Raw genomic sequence first — 20343 nt, 5'->3', positions numbered from 1 at the left:
ACACATCCTTCCAGCTCATCAGGGTGGAGGTTTTATGTATCTTGAGGCAAGTGGCCATTATTTAAATATTTGTGTTACATGTGCAGCTTTATAGCAGTGCCATTTTGGCCACCTTCATCCTGTCCTTTCATTCCTTGTTCACTTTCCTCCCTTTCTCGGTATATCAGGGCTGGTTTAAATGGCCTTCCCTGGGGCCTGCATGAGCACATGGCTGTGAGCCACTCCCTCCTCTGTGCTTCACCCTGTGCCCACGTGTTCTTGCTGCCCTCCTGTTGCTCTTCTCCTCCACACCTGTCTACTCCCAGAAGATAAGGGCTCTCGAGCCAACTTGCTCCTTGCTGCATCTCAGGCATCCTGTGTTAGTTGGCTTTTGGTCACTGTGACTGAAATACCTGATTAGGACAACTTAGAGGAGGAAACTTTATTTTGGCTCCCAGTTTCAGAGGTTCGCTCCTTAGCTCTGGACTCAAGATGAGGTAGCACATCATGACGGAAGGGCATGGTAGAGAAAAGCAACCCAGGACAGGGCGACCAAGAGGGAAGAGAGAGAGAGGGAGAAAGAAGGTGGGTGGGGGGAGGAGGGAGAAGAGAGAGAGACAGGGAGATTATAAACCCAAAGATATATCCCCAGGCTCTACCTGCCTACAGTTACTGCCCAGTTAATCTATCAGTGGATCAATCCTCTGATTAGGTCAAGCATCTCATAATCTAAGCATTTCACTTCTGAAAATTCCTGCATTATCTCACACATGAGCTTTTGGGGGACACCTCATATCTAAACCATAATAGCCCCCAACACTTGTGTTGCACACAAGGCAAGTGCTGTTATCTTTGGGTGGTGGGCCAGCTAGTTGACAATGCAAGGGCAAATCAGGGACCAGTGCAGGTGGTTGATGGCTCAGCAAGTGAAGTGCTATCCAGGAGGGTCTTGGTCATAGCAGGGTGTCAGGGTCAGGGTATTTTTTCTATATAAAAATACGTGTGCACAGGTGGTGTAGAATAAAGAATATTAGCTGAGTGTAGTGGCACATGCCTGAAATCCTAGCAGCTTTGGAGGCTGAGGCAGGAGGATCACAAGTTCAAAGCCAGCCTCAGCAAAAGTGAGGTGCTAAGCAACTCAGTGAGACCTTATTTCTAAATAAAATACAAAATAGAGCTGGGGATATGGCTCAGTGACCAACTGCCCCTGAGTTCAATCAATCCCTGGTACCAAAATCAAAAACAAAAACAAAAAAACATGTTGCATAACTGTTAATGCTCTTCTAATGCTCTTCTCCTTTTGTTTTCCCAGATATCATTTGCTTCTGTCTCAAGATGATTTGATGTCTTAAATAAAACTCTTTTGTCAACCATGATGGCCACACAGACGTTGAGTATAGACAGCTATCAAGATGGGCAGCAAGTGAGAGCTTGAGCTTCATTCTGCATTCTGATTGTTGCCAGTCATTCAGTTTCTGTGAGGTTGCACATTCAATCTTAAATATATTATGCATTTATTATGTATTGGTGTTCAGAAAGATAAGCCATAGAATTATTCACATTATATCCTTAAGTGATACATTTGGAGTCTCCCTCCATCATATGAATTCTTTGGGAATTTACTTTTTTAAGGTCAGAGTTAATTAGTTATGTGACTTTTAAAGAAAAGCTGGGTGCTTGCCTAGCATACGTGAGGCCTCCACTAGCTCCACAAAAATAAAAAGAGAGCTGGATGTGCTGGCATGTGCCTATAATCCCAGCCACTCAGGAGGCTGAGGTAGGAGGATTCCAAGTTCCAGGCCAGCTTCAGCAACTTAATGAGGCTGTGAGCAACTTAGTGAGACTCTGTCTCAAAATATATTAAAATAAAAGGGTGGGCTGGGGATGTGGCTCAAGCGGTAGCACGATCACCTGGCATGTGTGCGGGCCCGGGTTCGATCCTCAGCACCACATACAAAGATGTTGTGTCTGCAAAAAACTAGAAATAAATATTAAAAATTCTCTCTCTCTCTCTCTCAAAAAAAAAAAAAAAAAAAAGCCTATGGCTTAAGACTTTAAAAAATAAAATAAAATAAAAGGGCTAGAGATATGGCTCAGTGGCAAAATGCCCCTGGCTTCAATCCCTGGTACCAAAAAATAAAATAATATTAATTAAATAAAAAGAAAAAAGAAAACCCAGGTGTTTTTTTGTTGTTGTTTGTTTATAATTCTGGGGATCAAACCCAGGGTCTTCTGAATGTTAGGCAGCTGCTCTGCCATCAAGCTACAGATCCGTTTTGACAGCCAGATTCCTACATTGACAGTCACTAATCTGAGTCTCACTGGATTAACTTCCCTAGTTTCATCTCCCCACTTACAAGTATGGGAGGGCACTGACCCAGTAACCAGCCCTCCCAGCAGAGCTTCAGAGCAGACCCGTTTATCTGGTGCATGCTGCCACGGGCGCTTCTTGACTGTCCTCCCAGTTGGAGGAGTCTTCCCCCTTGGAGCTGCAGTATATGTGTTTGTGTATCTGGTGGTGTGTGCTCTGTGACCAGCAAGGGTTGGGGAGGGGAAGGAGGGCAGCTGAGGCATCGGCTGAGAACTTCCCAAGTGCCCTGCATGCTCCGCATCCTGCTGGGGTTTGGCGCATTCTCCATTGTGTTCCTGCCCATCAGAGGGGAAATGGAATACACGCCCTGGATGCCCCTGCTCCCGACTCCATGCAGCTGGGGAGGCTTCTGGTGGTGAGGCGAGTCGTGCCTCCCTTACCCTGGTGGCCAGTTTTGTACCATTCTTATTTGGTTCCTGTTGCAGAGACTTTTTTTTTTTTTTTTAAAGAGAGAGAATTTTTTAATATTTATTTTTCAGTTTTCGGTGGACACAACATCTTTATTTTATTTTATGTGGTGCTGAGGATCAAACCCAGTGCCCCGTGCACGCCAGGCGAGCTCGTTACCGCCTGAGCCACATCCCCAGCCCAAGAGACTTTGTTTTTTGTTGCATGTTTTTGCATCTTGCAGGCATCAAGAGAGGGTCATCCTGGATAGAGTTTCAGCCTGCTTAATCTTGACCTGGAAGTCCTTGGATATTTCCACTTGATTTTTTTCCCCCCTGAAGTGCAAATCTGACAATATGCCCCCTTCTTAACCCCTCCAGGGACTCCCCATGGATTTTAGGTAAAGTCCAAGCTGCCCCCGACCCACATGGCCTGGTTTCCGTGGACCCTCAGGTCACCCTCAGCCCCCCCTCAGCCCCTCATCCACACTCACCTCTGCCAGGCCCACCTTGGCACCTCTTGCCGGCTGGGGGGCTGGCCCTGGCTATTCCTGGCAGTCTTCCCCTCTCATTCTTCAGTTTGGGCTCAGATGAGCCTTGCCACCTGCCTCCCATTGTGTGTTCTGTCAGAAGGAGCAGTGATGGTCCCCTGACCTGGCCTGGGCACCCTGCTCCATCCTGCCACCACGTGTGGTGCTCTTTCAGTAGCTGAAAGTATCCCCAGGACTTGAAGGGCCTGTCATGAGCATTATTTTAAATAAACATTTCATTGTTTCTAGTATAGACATATTATAATTACTTAGCCATTTCTTTAAGGTCAAACTCTCAGATTTCTCTTTTTTCATTCATTAATAAGAAAATACTGAGGGCTGGGGTTGTGGTTTAGTGGTAGAGCACTTGCCCAGCATGTGTTGAGTGCTGGGTTTGATCCTCAGCACCACATAAAAATAAATAAATAAAATAAAGGTACTGTGTCCAACTACAACTAAAAAAAAAAAAAAAAAAGGGCTGGGGCTGGGGCTCAGTGGAATTGCACTTGCCTGGCATGTGTGAGGTTCCGGGTCTGATTCTCAGCACCAGTGTAAATAATAAAGGTCTATCAACAACTAAAAAAATTTAAAAAAAGAAAAAAATATTGAAATAAACCTTTTAAGGCTTTTTATACTACTGTGAGATTGCCCTCCAGAAGGATTGTATTTGATTGTACTTTAGTTGCTTTTTTTTTTTTTTTTTTAAGAGAGAAAAATACATTCTCAAGATGTAAACTTATCTTAAAGGCAGCAGAATGGACATCCTAGAGCACCTTTCTGGACTGAGAGAAGAGAGCAAAGGGCCAAAGGGAATTCCAAGGGGGTGGGCATGCCTGGCCACCTTGGAGGGGCAGAAGCCTGGCAGGCTCCTCAGAATTTCTCAGACCCCTGGTCCTGAAGAAGCTAGGTTGGGTAGTCCAAAGTTTACTGCAGCAATTTTGTTTTTTTGTAACGTGGAATTCTTTGAGGATTTAACTATATTTTACACAAGTGACAAACACATGGCTTGTCTAAAGCAATCTATGTCTCTAAGCTTTCAGTAAGCATGGCTGGTCTTTACTTTCTAAATGCATGACATTTTATAAATTTGCATCGTATGTGTGCGTGCGTGTGTGTGTGTGTGTGCGTGTGTATGTGTACGTACATACGTACGTGCTCAGGGATCAAGCATGTGCTCTACCACGGAGCTATACCCAGAGCTTGGGTTAAATTTTCATAGCTTATATATTCCTGAGGGATAGGGTGGACATGAGAAAATTTAGTCCTTTCACAAATATGTAGCATATTGAGTCTGAGTCATTCTTGTGAGAAGATAAGAACTTGTACTATTTGTTTATCCCTCTCATTATTTTACTAAATATGGAGATATATATAGTAAGAAGTTACAGAAGAGTAAGGTTGCATATGTACAATTACTTCAATTGTACATGGTCATTATGATTTTTTTAAATCCTAAGCTTTTCACAGATTTAGAAAATCTCAGTTCTTAGGCACTTTGGAAATTTGGCTTTTTATGTTATTCACTTTTAAAGCACTTTAAATTAAAAGGAGTTTTCTTGATGGTATTCTTTATGTATAATTTACCAGTCTGAAAGCATTCCTGTTTGACAATAGAATACTTGGTAGCAGTGTGTTTTGTGTTTGATAACAAAATTCTCCTTTTATAGATGCAAGTGGTAACAGAATTAAAAACGGAGCAAGATCCAAACTGCTCTGAACCCGATGCAGAAGGAGTGAGCCCTCCTCCTGTAGAGTCGCAGACCCCAATGGACGCAGACAAGCAGGCCATTTACAGGTAGCACCTGGGCGTGGAGGGGTAGGTTTCCAGAGGACTGAGAGAACACAAACCTGTGAGGTGGAACACCAGAAGTGGTAGCTGGGCAAAGTGGGGGGCTCCATCCTGATGCTATCACTGCATCAGGAGTGAAATCTTTTGAGTTTAAGATGTCATTTCTTAAAAGAGAACATTTTGTACTATAAATCATTTGGGGTAATCTTGCAAAAAGAAATCTTCAAGCCCAGATGATTTTTGGTAGTCTGTATATACCATATGTTGTTTATCTGTCAGTGGATATCTGGGTTGCACCTGTAGTTTGACTGTTATTTGGGGAGATTTTTGTTCTTTTATGGTGCTTGGGATGGAACCTAGAGCCTTACATGCCAGGCAAGCACTGTACCACTGAGCACATCCCCAGTTGCTAAACATAGGTGTACAAATAGCTGTTCAACTCTATGCTGATGTAAATAAGAGTCTTTATTCACAATTGTCAGAAACTATAAACAGCCTAGGAGTTTCTTGGCTGATGAACTGATAGACACACAATGATATATCCATACCATGGAATGTTATTGCAACTGGAAGGAAGGGATATGGGTATTGAACAGCTAAGTCAGTCTAGCTGCAGTGTGCTGAGTGAATGAAGCGTCAGAAGGTCACATACTGTATGATTTCATTTGCTTTTATATGGATATAACACTGGTGATGATGACCAGATCAGTCATCTGGGGGTAGGGGCTGGGCTGAATAAAATTATGTAACAGCCAGGTGTGGAGGATCACAGGGTTGAGTCCAGCCTCAGCAACTTAGCAAGACCCTGTCTCAAAAAATAAAAAGGTCTAGGGATGGGGATGTACCTCAGTGGTAGAGCATTCCTGAGTTCAATCCTTAGTATTCAAAAAAGAAAGAAAGAAGTAAATAAGAAGTTTGGAGAAAACGTAGAAAGGTATGGAGTAACCTTCAGTCCAGGATACCTTCTTAAATAAACACAAACTCAGAAGACACAGCAAAAAAGACTAATAAATTTAATCACCACAAATCAAACCCTGTATGTGAACAAAGATGGCATAATAAATAAGAAAAAGACAAACAACCGAAAGTAAAAATGACAAAGTAGGCAGATTCATAAAGGGGTCAGCAGATGATGAATGTGAAAACAGCCCAACAGTGAGATTTGTCTTTTGGCTCTTGGGTTTACAAATGAAAAGCTGAGTAGCCAGTGGTGACAGCAGGTCTGGGGCGCTGATGATGCCTTGTCACCCCTAGTGAGCAGGTAATTAGGATACTCCTTTTTGGAAGTTAGTTGGCCCTTGAATAACTTCTTTTTATGGTTAATTACTGACTTGACTTTTTAAGATTGTAGTTAAAAAAGAAACCAAATACATAACATACAATTCATTTGTTTTTTTGTGTGTGGTGCTGGGAATTGGACTCATACCAAGCACATGCTCTACCACTGAGCTTCGTCCTAAGCCCCTACAGTTTATTTATCATCTTAATTTTTAAGTGTATGGTTTGGTAGTGTGAAGTATATTTGCATTGTTGGGAAACAGATCTTCAGAAGTTTTTCATCTTCCAAATCTGAGACTCTACCCATTAAATAACAAATCATCTTTCCCCTGTCTTTGCTTTCAGTCTAGTGATCACCATTCTCCTTTGTTTTTATGAATTTACTTTTGTAAATAACTTACATAATGCTTGGTAAATAACTTACATAATGATGGTAATAGTAACTTTCACAGTGTTAGTGCAGTTCCATTCTAGGCAGCTTCCTAACAGGTGAATGCAAGTGTACCTTAAGGCTCTCCTACACTGCAGATACTGTCAACTGCAAACAACCTAAATGGCCAACTGGCGAGTGGCCACCCTGTTGAGATTTCATATTACAGGTTACCATCTATAATTTAAAGAATAACAAGATTACCATACACTGACATGGATGGTATCTCTTTTAATTTAATTTTAAAATTATTACTATTATTATTACTTTTTTGCAGGACTAGGAATGAAACCCAGGGCCTTGTTCACACTAGACAAGCACTCCACCACTGAGCTACATTCCCAGCCCAGTCCATGGACAGTCTCTTAAGCAACATTGGCTGCATAATTTTTGAGGCTCAGTAAAAAAGAAAACACAGGGCTCCTTGTGTTGGTCATCTTTTTGTCACTAATTGTAACACCTGACAAGGACAATTTAGATAGGAAGATTTATTTTGGCTCATAGTTTCAGAGGTTCAGTACATGGTGGGAAAACCTATTATTCTGGACCCAGGTGAGACAGAACATCATGGTGGAAGGTGTAGCGGAGGAGCCTTTCTCTATTCATGGTGGCCAGGAAGCAGAGAGAGACAGACAGACAGATGGCAAGAGGCCACAGGGAAGATGTGCCCTTCCAGGGTATGCCTGCAGTGATCCAGCCATGCCCCAACTACCTGTAGTTACCACCCTGTTAGCCCAGTGAAATCAGAAGGCACTGATCAGGCTACATCTCTCATAATCTCATAGTTCCACCTCGGTAGATTCCTGCGTTAACATAGGAGTTAGGGGGGCACCTCATATCCAAACCACAGCATTCCTTGTTCCAAACTAAGAGTTTTAATCTAGCACTAGCAGGGCATTGAACTAATGGGGCCCTGGGCAGCTGTCCAAACCATATACCCTTGTATCATTTCTGTTTGTATGACAGATTTCAGAGGTCAAAGCAAGTTCCGGAACCAGGTGAGGGTACAGTGTACTCTAAAGAAGGGTACACACCAAAATATCAACACCTTTGGGGAGAGCAAGGAAGGATCACAGTGTCGTATCCCAGAGGGCTACGGTTGATCAGGTGGTCTGAATTTTTTCCAATGGGTTGTATTTATTTATTTATTTAACTGGTATTTATTCAGTTATTATGTGATTAAAAATAAATACCAGAGATACACACTTTGCACCCATTAGGATGACTATGATTAAAAAGAAAAACAGAAACTAGAAGATGTTGATGAGAAGGTAGAGAAATTAGAATCCTCTTACGTTGCTGTCATGTATGGGATGCAGCCGCTTTGGAAAACTTCGGCAATTCCTCAGAATGTTGAACATAGAGTTCCATTTGACCCAGAAATTTCACTCCTGTGCATATACCCAAGAGAAATGACAGTGTATGTTCCCACAAAAACCTGTACATGAATGTTCATGGCAGCATTATCCATAATAGTCAAAAGGAAGAAACAACCAGATGTCCATCAGCTGGAAAAACTAAGTGTGGTATCACCTTACAATGGGATACTATTCAGCCGTGAAGGAATGAAGGACCGATACTTGTTACAACATTGGTAAGTCCTTGAAACATGCTAAGTGACAGATACCAGAGACTTCATGAGTCCCTTTATGTGAAATGTCTAGAATAATCATAGAGATAGAAAGTAGGTTTGTGGTGGGCTGAGGTTTGTAGAAATGGAGCGACTGCTAGTGGGCATCAGATTTCTTTTGGGGATGATGATGCTCTAAAATTGTGGTGATGGTTGTCCTACTCTAGAATATACTAAACCCCACTGAATGGTACACTTTAAATAGCAACTTCTGTGGCGTGTGGATTAGGCTCCCCAGAGTCACTCTCTGAGGCTGTGCACCCTGAGAGCCCGAGCATTCTTGTGGAGATGGAGAACGTACCTGTATTCTTTGTTCTTTTCTCCCCTAGGCATCCACTGTTTCCATTATTAGCTTTGTTGTTTGAAAAATGTGAGCAGTCCACACAGGGCTCAGAAGGCACAACTTCTGCCAGTTTTGATGTGGACATTGAGAACTTCGTCAGAAAGCAAGAGAAGGAAGGGAAACCCTTCTTTTGTGAAGATCCAGAAACTGACAACTTAGTAAGTAAAGTGACTGCTTTTTTAAAATTTATTTTTAATAATTTAAAATCAGATCATGAAGTTTTTAACTTATTATAGCTTTAAGCTGCTTGTGGTTCCGCTAAAGGGGAGAATGGTGTAACTGTGAGGTAGCTTGTCTTCCAGTGTGTGTAACTTGAATGTCCCCAGGTCTTCCCCTCTAGTTACATTTCCTTTAACAAGCCAGTGAAGCAATCCCTGCCTCTGTCCTAAATGCCTGGGGGCCTGTTCTCTCCTGAAGGTCTAAAGGCTCTCCAGAGCTAGGGTGTTCCCTGACATGTCTGTGCCCAACTTCGATTCTTGGCATACTCCTAATCATGGATACAGGACTTGGACTATATCCTTAAGACAACTTTGAGTCTTGAGGCTCATGCCAACTTCCTCCTGTTTCCAGGGCTCCAAAATCCAGGGATTTCCGTACTCTGTAGAGGAAGTGAAGAAGTTCTTGTGGCTAATGTCCCTGGTGCACCCACAGCCAGCCATCCCTTACAGGATTTGGGTGGTACTGGCAGTCTTTGTTAGGCTCTTGCTCCCTTTGCCTTCTCACCTTAGCATGCTACTTGTTTTCATCCCTCCCAGATTCAGATTGACATGGATCTGGCATCAGGGTACCATTGCTGGGTCACAGATGCCTTCTAGGACCTGTATCAAACCTTAGTCAGGCTCTGAGCATAGAAGGGTCTTTGGAAAACTGCTTCTTTCCTGGGTAAATTGCCCATTCATAGCTTTCCTAAGGTTTTCATTGTGTGTTTCCTCTTTACCACCTCATAGATTCTGTAAGTGGTCAGGCTTTGACCTTTGACCCTGCCTGCTCAACTCTGAAAGGAGACCCATGCCCTTATGGGTAAGGGTCACAGCTCTCTCTGCTCCTGGGACTGGGATGCAGTCATCTCTCTGGCCTGGCTCAGTGAGTGGGGAGTGGGCATCCTCCACACCCCCCTGGCTGCAGGGAACACAGTTTCCCACCCTGTCTTTAGCACTCGCAGAGCTTGTTGCTTGGTAATTACTGGTATTAGTTGATTGATTCTTTTGTTCCATGAATATGTATGAATTATTTTATGTTAGCTTAGCACTGAACTTTGGAGTTGTTGATTCACAGGCAGATAGTACTAATGAAAACAGATTCATTATTGGCATTAATGATCTATTGTTTTGGGGCAGATCCCCTCAAAACTTAGTGACTTCATATAAAACTACAAAACTCTTGGAAAAGTCACAAGAGGAAATCTTTGGGATTTAGGGCTAGGAAAGCATTCTTAGACTTGACCCCAGAAATATGATCCAGAAAAGATGGAGTTGATAAGTCTAACTTCAACAAAATTAAAAACTGCTGCTGGGTGTGGTGGCACATGTCTGTAACCCCAGTGACTCAGGAGGCTCAGGCAAGAGGATTGCAAGTTCAAGCCCAGCCTTGGTAACTTAGCAAGACCTTAAGCAACTTTATGAGACCCTGTCTTAAAATTGAAAAATAAGAAAGAAAAAGGGCTGGGGATGTGGCTCAGTGGTAAAGTGTCCCTGGGTTCAATCCCTAGTACCAAAAAAAGAAAAAGAAAAAAAATTAAGCCACCTGTATAGATTTGTCCCTACTTATAGAAATAGAGTGAGGGTAAGAAACCTCCTAGGCCACAGAGTGATCTGGTGGCTGTGAGACAGCCCAGCCATCTTCAGGCAGAGCTTCACTGCCAGCACAGCCTCACCAGCGCCGGTCCAGGGCTCCCTTGTCCCTATACACCAGGATGGCCAAAGCCCAGGTTAGCAGTGCTGTGGCAGTCACCTCTTTGTATGATTTCTGACGTCATTTCACTTCTCTTGCTGTCACTGAAGAGGTTTCTGATAACTAGGAACCAAATATGTATGATAATGATGACTATACTAGTACCTTTTTCTTATGTAAGTCTTCATTTTCTCTGTTTCTAGATGGTGAAAGCAATCCAGGTCTTGCGTATTCATCTTCTTGAGCTGGAAAAAGTTAATGAACTCTGCAAAGATTTCTGTAGTCGGTACATTGCTTGTTTGAAGACAAAAATGAACAGTGAGACTCTGTTGAGTGGAGAGCCTGGAAGTCCATACTCGCCCGTGCAATCCCAGGTACCTGCCTTTTGGGGGTCTTTATGCCTTTGGCATCAACCCCAAATCACCAACCCTTTCAGAATTGCTGGGGCTGTCTCGATGGCTGTCTTGCTTGAAGGACCTTCTAGGTCTCTGAAGCTGGCTTATTTTAGGAGTAAATTCAAGCCAGAGAAGAATCTTTCTGGACTTCATGTAGGGAATGGGTGAGTCCTCAGTCTGCATTCTGGCTCCCGCCAACCCCACCCCATGTTTATGGAGAGTAGAGTACCACTCATTCCTTTTTTTTTATTGGGGAAAAACACAGTATTTTTTTTTTTTTATAAGTTATAGATGGACACAATGCCTGTATTTTTGCTATATTTTGTTTTTATGTGGTACTGAGGATTGAACCCAGTGCCTCACATGTGCTAGGCAAGCTCTCTACCACTGAGCCACAACCCTAGCCCAACACATTCTTTTTTGGGGGGTGGGGATAACTGGAAATTGAACTCAGGGGCACTCGACCACTGAGTCATATCCCTAGCCCTATTTTGAATTAGTGACAGGGTCTCGCTGAGTTGCTTAGCACCTTGCTTTTGCTGAAGCTGGCTTTGAATTCACAACCCTCCTGTCTCAGCTTCCCGAGCCACTGGGATTATAGGCATGTACCACTGCACCTGGCTCAGCCCAATACACTTTTAAAAATTGAATAACGTATACATAAATTTTATCATCTTAACCATGTTTTTAATTGCAACCATTTTAAAATGCACATTACAGTGGTTTAGTTCATTCCATTGTTGTGCATCCCTCAGCACCATCCACCTCCAGAACTTCCTCATGTTCCCACCTGAGCTCTGTCCTCAGGAAACCTATCCCTCGTTCTCCTTCCTAGCCCTGGCACCCACCAGCCCACACTTTGTCTCCATGACTTAGACTCCTCTAGGGACCTTGTATCAGTAGAATCATGTAGTATTTTGTCCTTTGTGCCTGGCTCGTTCATTGGGCACAGTGCTCTGAAGGTCTGTTTGTGATGAAGCAGTGTTCTATTTCAGCCACTCTAATGACGTGTAGTGGTAATCCATTGGGGTTTTTATTTCGTGTCCCTGCTGACTAATGGTGTTGATCTGTGTATATCCACCACCTGTTTATCAGCTTTGGTGAAAATGTCTGTTCGTGTCTTTTGCCTATTTTCTAATTTGATTTTCTTTAAACTGCTGTGTTTTGAGAGTCCGGCCCTATTCTAGATACTAGTCCTTTTTTGGATATAGAGTTTGCAAATATATTTTCCAAATCTGTAGCTAAGTGTCCTCTTAACATCCTCTTAACATGTCTTTTGTAGAGCAAACATTTTTAATTTTGATGAAGTTTAATTTTTCAGTACTTCCTTGTATGGATTGTGCTTTGGGTATCAAGTCTAAGAACTCTGCCTACCTTTAGATCCCAAAGATGTTGTCTTTCTTTGTTTTTTTATTTCTGAATGTTTTGTAGTCTTATATTTTACATTTAAATTCATTATCAGTTTGGAGTTAGCTTGTGCAGAAAGTGGGAGATTTAATTGAGGTTTTTTTTGTCGATGATGTTTGTCGGCACCAGGACCTTTGGTTGTAAAGCTTTCCTACTTCCACTACATTGCTTTTTGCACCTGTGTCAAACATCAGTTGGGCATGTTGGGGGGCCTGTCTCCTGTGTTTTCTGTTCTGCTCCATTGATCTGTGTGTCAACTACTACATAGTTTTGATTGCCATATCATATGATAAATCTCCAACTTGAGTAGATAGTTTCCTTCCACTTCAGTGTTTCTTCTCAAGATTGTTTTAGTTGTTCTGGTTCCTTTGCCTTTTCATATAAACTTTAGAATGATTTTGTCTAGGTCCATTTTTTTAAAATCTTACTGGGATTTTGATAGGAATTTCATCAAATCTGTATATTGATTTGGGAAGAATTGACAGCTTTACTATGTTGAGTCCTCCAACCCACACATATGGTTATGTCTCTCCATTTATTTTACATCTTCTATTGTTGTTGGTTTTTTCCCACCAGTTTTCAAATACAGGTCTTGTGTGTGTGCTTTTGGAGTTACGTCTAAGTGTAACCATTTTTTGAGTGATTGTGAATAGATTATTTTTTTAGTTTTTGTTTCCATGTGTTTATTGCTGGTCTGCAGAAATACAGTTGATTTCTGTATGTTTATTGTATGTGCTGTGACCTTGCTGAACTCATTTATTAGTTCTAGGAGCTTTGCTTTTGTGGGCTATTTGGATTTTCTACCTGTTGAGCAAGTGGCACACCAGCGGGGACAGTGCTGTTTGCCTCCTTTCTGACCCCCTGCCTTTTACTTCCTGTTCTTGTGTCACTGCATTGACTGGACCATCCAGCGCTGTCTTTGGGAGTATGGAGAGCAGACTCCCCAGCCTTTCTCCAGCCTTAGGGAACCTGTCAGTCGGTACCTTGCTCATATTGGTTGAGGTATTTAAAGATGCTCTTACCTGTTGGAGGACACTCCCCTCTGAGAGTTGTTTGGCTTTTGTGGGGGATGGAATTCAGGGGAACTCGACCACTGAGCCACATCCCCAGTCCTATTTTATATTTTATTTAGAGACAGGATCTCACTGAGTTCCTTAGTGCCTCGCTGTACTGAGGCTGGCTTTGAACTCACGATCCTCCTGCCTCAGCCTCCCAAGCTGCTGGGATTTCAGGCGTGTACCACTATGCCTGGCTGTTTGTTTTTTTTTTTTCTTTCCCCAGTACTGGGGATTGAATCTAGGAGTGCTTAACCACTGAGCAACTTTCCCAGCCGTTTTTATTTTTTATTTTGAGACAGGGTCTTGCTAAGTTTCTTAAGGTCTCAGTAAGTTGCTGAGGATGTCTCCAACTTGTGATCCTCCTGCCTCAATCTCCTAAATTGCTGGAATTACAGGAATGTGCCACCTTGCCTGGCATTCTGAGAGTTTTTATTAGGTTGAACTTTGTCAGATGCTTTCTCTGTATCAGTTGGTATGGTCGTGTGGTTTTCCTTATTGGTCTTGTTGGGAGATTACATGGGTTGGTTTTTCTAATATTGAACAAGTCTTGCATTCTTGGAATAAATTCCATTGGCTGTGGCACATAATTATATATATTCCTCAATTGTGTTTGCTAGTATTTTGTAAAGCATTTTTGTGTCTATTCATAAGGGATTATGGTGTGAGTTTTGTTTCTGTGGTTTCTTTGGCTTTGGTGTCAGGAAAATACAGGGTTCATAAAATGGATTGGGGAGTGTTTGTGGCTCTTGTTTTCTGGGAGATTATAGAAGAGGTGTGGATTTTTCTTTAGATATTTGATAGATAAAAGTCCTTATTGAAAATGCACAAACCTCTAGAATTCTTTTCTGGGAGATTTAAATTACAAGTTTAGTTTCCTTAATAGGTGCAGGGCTGCTCAGAAGGTCCCATCCATGCTGGGTGAGCTGTGGTGGCTAAGCTTTGGGCTGCCGGTCTGCCTCCCTTGCACCAGGCTTAGGTGTGAGGCTGTGTTCACTTCTTCTGACCTCTGGCATCTGCAGGATTGTAGCTATCCCATCGTTGGGAATCTGGGTCTCCCCTCCCTTTCCCCCACCCCCTTCTCTCCTTCTCCCTCTCTCTTTTTGTGTCTTACTAAAGGTTTGTTTGCTCTTTTTAATAAGCAAGCATTTCATGTCTTTGATTTTTTTTTTTTTTTTTTTTTTTGGTGTAGGTGGGTGTCACGATGGCAAAAGGTGCAACTTACGCAGTCGAGGGGAGAGAGAAAGAATGTCTATGTGCTTCTGCCTTTGTCAATGCTCTATTCACTCAAATCACTCAATACAATTTCATTCTATAGGTTCTTAATCAAGAAAATGACAATCCTTAACTCTGGGCATGGCAATAGCCATAACCAGTTCACAGCAAACAATTCTGGATTAATTCCAAGCACTGCAAACACACTTAATCATGACAAGCTTATGACAGACATTCCCTCTGCATGCTAAGCTCCAGTGTCAGATCAGAAGTCTCAAGTCTTAGGCTCTGAGTCCAGCAGATGCACAGTCAGACCACGGTGATCAGGTCAGGCTTCTCCTGGGATGGAGCCAACTGCTGGTTAAGGAGAGGGTTGTGGGGAGAAGTTGTGTTCTCACAGGGTCAATATGTGGCTGTAGAGTTTGAGAGTGGTGAGGAAGATGCCGAGGATCAGGCAGATGGGAAGAGTTGGGATGTCAGTCCAGGTCCTTATCAGGCTCTCAGGCTTGTGTGCATCAGTGTCGACTGGCTGAATGTCTGTTCATCTGCTCCATCATTTATACTAAATTTGGGGGCTTTTGACCACCTTTCAGTCCCTATGAGCTGCTGCTCGGTTCTCAGTGAGGTCATTTACCCTGGGGTTAAAGCATCTGGTCTGGTGGTCCCCACCCTGATTTTTTTGCCTTTCCCCCTTATGGGGAGAGGTCAACATGCCAGAAACTTCACTCTGAGTTTGTCAGGGTGAGGAGAAGTGACTTGTTTGTGCCTGAGGGCCACAATGGAGGGCTCCACTAGGTGGTGAGACTGCAGGTTAAGGCCTAAGGCCATCCTTACAGGGGGGTGTGCCAGGGATTGAACTCAGGAGCACTCACCACTGAGCCACATCTCCAGCCCTATTTTGTGTTTTATTTAGAGATAGGATCTCACTGAGTTGCTTAGTGCCTCATTGTTGCTGAGGCTGGCCTTGAAATCTCGATCCTCCTGCCTCAGCCTCCTGAGCCTCTGGGATTACAGGTGTGTGCTATCTTGCCTGGTGGGAGCTTGGGTTATTGATTTTTTTTTTTTTTTAATATTTATTTGTTAGTTGTAGTTGGACACAATACCTTTATTTTATTTATTTTTAAGTGATGCTGAGGATTGAACCCAGGGCCTTACTCGTGCTAGACAAGTGCTCTACCGCTGAGCCACAACCCCAGCCCTTGTTTTTGTTTTTAATATTTATTTTTTAGTTTTTTAGGTGGATACAATATCTTTTTTTTTTTTTTTTAATGTGGTGCTGAGGATTGAACCCAGGGCCTCGCACGTGCTAGGCAAGCACTCTACCACTGAGCCACAACCCCAGCCCTAGGTTATTGATTTGGATGGCTTAACTTCTGTTATGACCAAATTAATGTGTCTAACTTTTAAATGTACCTACCAGTTGCTTCCAGTCACCTCTAAGCCCGTGGTATGATCTGATGTGTGCGTCCTGTCCAAGAGGCTTTAGTTTGTGGAGAACTCAGTTATCTTAGCAAGATCTAAGGAAAAAGGTGTGTGATTAGGTAGCAGGGTTTTCCTGGTCCCTCCTGGGGGAATTTAGGGAATGTAGATAAAGGTGATCTTTTGGAAAGCACATTGCTACCTAACGTCTCAGCCTCGGTCTTGTGTCCAACAGTCAGCCTTGCCTCTCTTGGTTTCTGTCTGTGAAAGCCTTGGCATCTGACTGTACTCTGGGCCCACCCTCCCTTTCCTTTCCCGAGATATCATCGTGCTGCTTGCTTTGAGGTTTTCACAGGGGTTCCCGTTTTCTAATAATTCCCACAACATGTGTGTTCTGATTTCAGCAGATTCAAAGTGCCATCACAGGCACACTCAGCCCACAGGGGATCGTGGTTCCTGCCTCCGCCCTGCAACAGGGAAATGTGACCATGGCGACGGTGGCAGGTAGGGCCATGGCAAAGCAGGTGCTTTCTACATGAGCTTGCGCAGAAAACAGGTCCTATTGTTTTAGAATGAGTATATAATTTTTGAATGTTTAATTTTGTTCTTGATCTCACAGTATTTTAACTAATGTTGGTTCCTGATTTGGTAGTGTCAGAATATAGAGCTTCTTGAATGCCTATTTCTTGTTAATTCTCCACAAATACATTATGCAAAATGTGCTTTGGAAAGGAAAAAGGTTTTATATCAGAGTTGGAAATATAAGGAAAAACCAATTATGATTTCCAGATAACATAGTTTTTAATTGTGCTTGTAGCAGCACCTGGAAAATCCTAAGTTATAGCATGAATTGATGACAGTCACGTGAAAATTTAGCCTTGATTCAGTATATTTGTATAACAAAAGCATTACAGGAGGGTGCAGATTCCAGCGTTCCCTGGTATGTGTAGGATATTAGAAAAACAAAACATCATAAACATGAAAAGGGCATATAGAAAGAGAGAGCATTGTACTCACAATGGCATTGTGAAAAACTTCACAGCGCCATTGGTGGGAACCTCCGGGGCAGAGCTAGGATGAAAATGTATTATCGGCACCTTTGGCCAAGTCCTTAATACGTGCAATTATAGGAGACGGCTGCCCGGCAGAGGGAAAGGGTGCCTAGCTGTTCGTCGGCCAGTGCTTCCCGACACTGCAGGACTCAAGGCACCTGAGTGTGGCCTGTCAGTGAACTTGGGTGATCATGTATAGTGACAAGTCAACTTGCAAAGTATTTTTGACTGTTTGGAATGATTACAACCTCCTCAAACTAAAGATTTTATTCCATAAGTTATATTCCATAAGCATATCAATAAAAATGTTTTAAATCCTTAAGACTTGAAAGTAGTTTAACTTTTAAATTTTCTTCTCCCTTTTGAGGAGGCACAGTGTACCAGCCTGTCACAGTCGTGACTCCACAAGGCCAAGTGGTCACACAGGCCTTGTCACCTGGGACAATTAGGATCCAGAACTCCCAGGTATGTCTGCCCTCCTCTGGAGGGTTTGGGGGTAGGTGCTGCCCTGTGTGCTGCATGGTACAGCAGGCTGCGCTGGCCCTTCTGGGTGAGCATCATCCTCCTGGAGCCCTCTCTAGTTGGTCTGCATGTCAGTGTTTCTTTTCATTCCTCATCTCCCTCAGAGGAAAATTTGCAGAACTCAGGAGTCTAAAGAAGCAAGAAAGTCATTCATGACCCCAGAAGCAGCCCGTGGCCCGTGCTGAGGCAGACTTGTGTGCGGGTTTACTTTGCATATCTATCTGGGGTCTGAGGCCCAGCAGGTGCATAAGAGCTGGGCAAGGTTTTCACCCCTACAGGGCGTGGCCTACACCTCCAGCAGGGGACCTCCAGTATGACGCTGCTCCTGTGGTCCCAAGCACAGGAGTTCTTCAGGCCTCCCTGTTGTACATCTTCAGTGTGTCTGATGAGAGATGGAGGGGGCTTCTCGGGTGGCTCTCAACCCCTGCTCTCTCAGGGCTCCTGCCTTCGGGTGTTCAGCTCCCAGAACACTGAAGGTGACTGTGCAAGCAGCGGGGTCAGAGCAGAGATGACTCTGACATAGTGTAACCTTGGGTCATGCTGCCTTTTCCTGTGCCTTTGTGGTAAAGTAAGGAGTTTAGATCTACTAGGCTGAAGTATCACTTTAAATTCTGCCGATGCATACACATTTTTTACTTTGATCAAGTTAGGTAATCAGAAAGGCCAAGTTTAATTTACAGTTCTGATTTTAAGAGCATTGATTCTTTTTTTGTGTTAGATCTTTGTCTGTGACCTGCATGGACATTTTCCACATCCTTGTTAAGAGCTATCTGTGTCTAGCCTTAGGGATGTTGGTGTTTTACTGAATGCACAAAAGCAAGTCCGAGCAGCCCTGGGCAGCACCCAGCAGCGTAGGCAGTCTGGGGCTGCCTTCTTGAACTTAACTGGTCTTGTTGGACAGAGTGGACTAGAGCCATAGGCCATGAGACAGGGACCACTGTGAGGCTGGGGGGCTTCAGGGACCATCTGGGCTGTGGGGGCTGCCCTGGCCCAGACCTGCCTAGGGGAGGAGCTAGATCCCACTGGGGCTGCTCCTTGATTCTCTGGCCAGTCCTCTTTCCCTCTGGTTTTCTTTAAGATGTCTGTGACAATAAAACTGTGTCTGTTTGCAGAATAGTTTCCTAGGATCACATTATTATTTTTTTTATTTGTAGATGGACACAATACCTTTATTTTATGTGTTTTTATGTGGTGCTGAGGATCAAACCCCGTGCCTCACACATGTTAAGCGAGCGCACTACCGTTGAGCCCCAGCCCCCTGGATCACATTATTTTTTAGAGGAAAACATTTCCAGGTCCAGTGCCTTGTCTTGTTATTTAAGAAGGATGTTTTCTATTTAACTGAGTTTTTTCAGCAACAATTTAAATAGCAAACTGCACAGTGTGTAGTGCTTCAGTAGAACTCTCCGATCTTTCAGCTAGACTTTGGGGACTGTGACTCCCTTTTAGTCCCAATTGCAGAGCCCCTCTGTCCATGACATTGCTTGTCCTCTACTTCTGCTTATACCCCCTTGTTAGTTTTCCACCACTGTGACCAAATACCCAATGAGATCAACTTGAAGGAGGAAAGGTTTATTTTGGTTCCTGGTTTCAGAGATTTTGGTCCATTGTTTGGGCCCCTCACTGAAGGGTTTGTGATGAGGCAGAACATCATGGCAGGGAGGGCGTTGAAGAGCTCAGCTGCTTATCTCCTGGCACAGGAAGTACAGAGAGAGACAGGAAGGGGCTGAGGACATAGCATAGTCATAAAAGGCGTGCCCCCCAGGACCCACTTCCTTCAGCTGGGCCCCGCCATCTGCCAGGAGTCCATTTGGTTACCAGTCCATCCATGGATTAATTCATTGATGAGCCTCAAGCCCTCATGATCCAGGCACTTCCCAAAAGCCCCACCTCTCAACATGGCTGCACTGGGGACTGGTCTTCAACATCTTTGGAGTCTTTGGGTTGGGGGACATTCCAGGTCAGAACTATAACATTCTAACCCTGACCCCAAGACTCATTCCTCTCATAATGCAGAATACATTTGATCCATCTCCAAGAGTCCTCAAGTCTCCAGAACAGTTCCAACATTTCTCAGAAAGTCCAAGTTTCAAATCTCCTCTAAGGCTTACAGCAACCTCTTAGCTGTGAACCCCTGTAAAAATCAAAAAGCCAGCTACATGCATCCAGTATACCATGTCACAGTGTAAACATTCTTATTCTGAAAAGTAGGAATAGAATACCTAGGAAACATCAGACCAAGGTAAGAGTGAAACGCAGCGGAACAAACATTAAATCCTCTAGTTCCATCCAGTAACCAGAGCATGTGTTGGTGTAATGTTCTCTCCAAAGGGCTTAGGTAGGCCTGCCCTGTGGACTTCCCTGGGCAGTTCACATGCTCTCTCTCTCTTGAATTGGGTCTGCTCACTGCCTGCCGCTTTCCTTGACAGATGCTGCATGCTCTTGGCGTTTTTTATCTTCTGGGGTCTCCATTGCAGCTCTGACTTTACTCTCATGGCTTTATGCACCATTCTCTCAGGAGCTTATTATAGGGATTCTTACCCTGCCACACATCACTTGTCCCCCAGACATCCCTTTAAAGTCTCAATGGAAGCCTCTGGGATCCCACAACTTGTATTTTATATGCCTGCAAATCCAGCACCACACGGACAG

The 20343-nt window shown here is 43.5% G+C and overlaps 1 protein-coding gene across 7 annotated transcripts in view; it reads left to right on the top strand.

Annotated features, from left to right (window-relative positions):
- Pknox1 (PBX/knotted 1 homeobox 1) overlaps positions 1-20343 on the top strand; it is a 57630-nt gene that overhangs the window by 22505 nt on the left and 14782 nt on the right. For 5 of the 7 annotated variants that reach the window (XM_027929051.2, XM_071615001.1, XM_027929050.2 and 2 more), the window contains 6 exons: positions 1292-1402; positions 4934-5061; positions 8723-8894; positions 10830-11000; positions 16522-16621; positions 17537-17634. In XM_027929051.2, the coding sequence (XP_027784852.1) occupies positions 1352-1402; positions 4934-5061; positions 8723-8894; positions 10830-11000; positions 16522-16621; positions 17537-17634 (720 nt within the window). In that variant the 5' untranslated portion in view covers positions 1292-1351. Of the gene's footprint in view, positions 1-1291; positions 1403-4933; positions 5062-8035; positions 8358-8722; positions 8895-10829; positions 11001-16521; positions 16622-17536; positions 17635-20343 lie in introns of those variants that run through there. The other 2 variants (XM_027929054.2, XM_027929055.3) reach the window with 2 other exon arrangements.

The sequence above is a fragment of the Marmota flaviventris genome, chromosome 8, assembly GCF_047511675.1.
Source record: "Marmota flaviventris isolate mMarFla1 chromosome 8, mMarFla1.hap1, whole genome shotgun sequence".
Lineage (NCBI taxonomy): Eukaryota > Metazoa > Chordata > Mammalia > Rodentia > Sciuridae > Marmota > Marmota flaviventris.
Note: the sequence above shows the minus strand (reverse complement) of the source record. Positions and strands in the feature narration are given on the sequence as shown.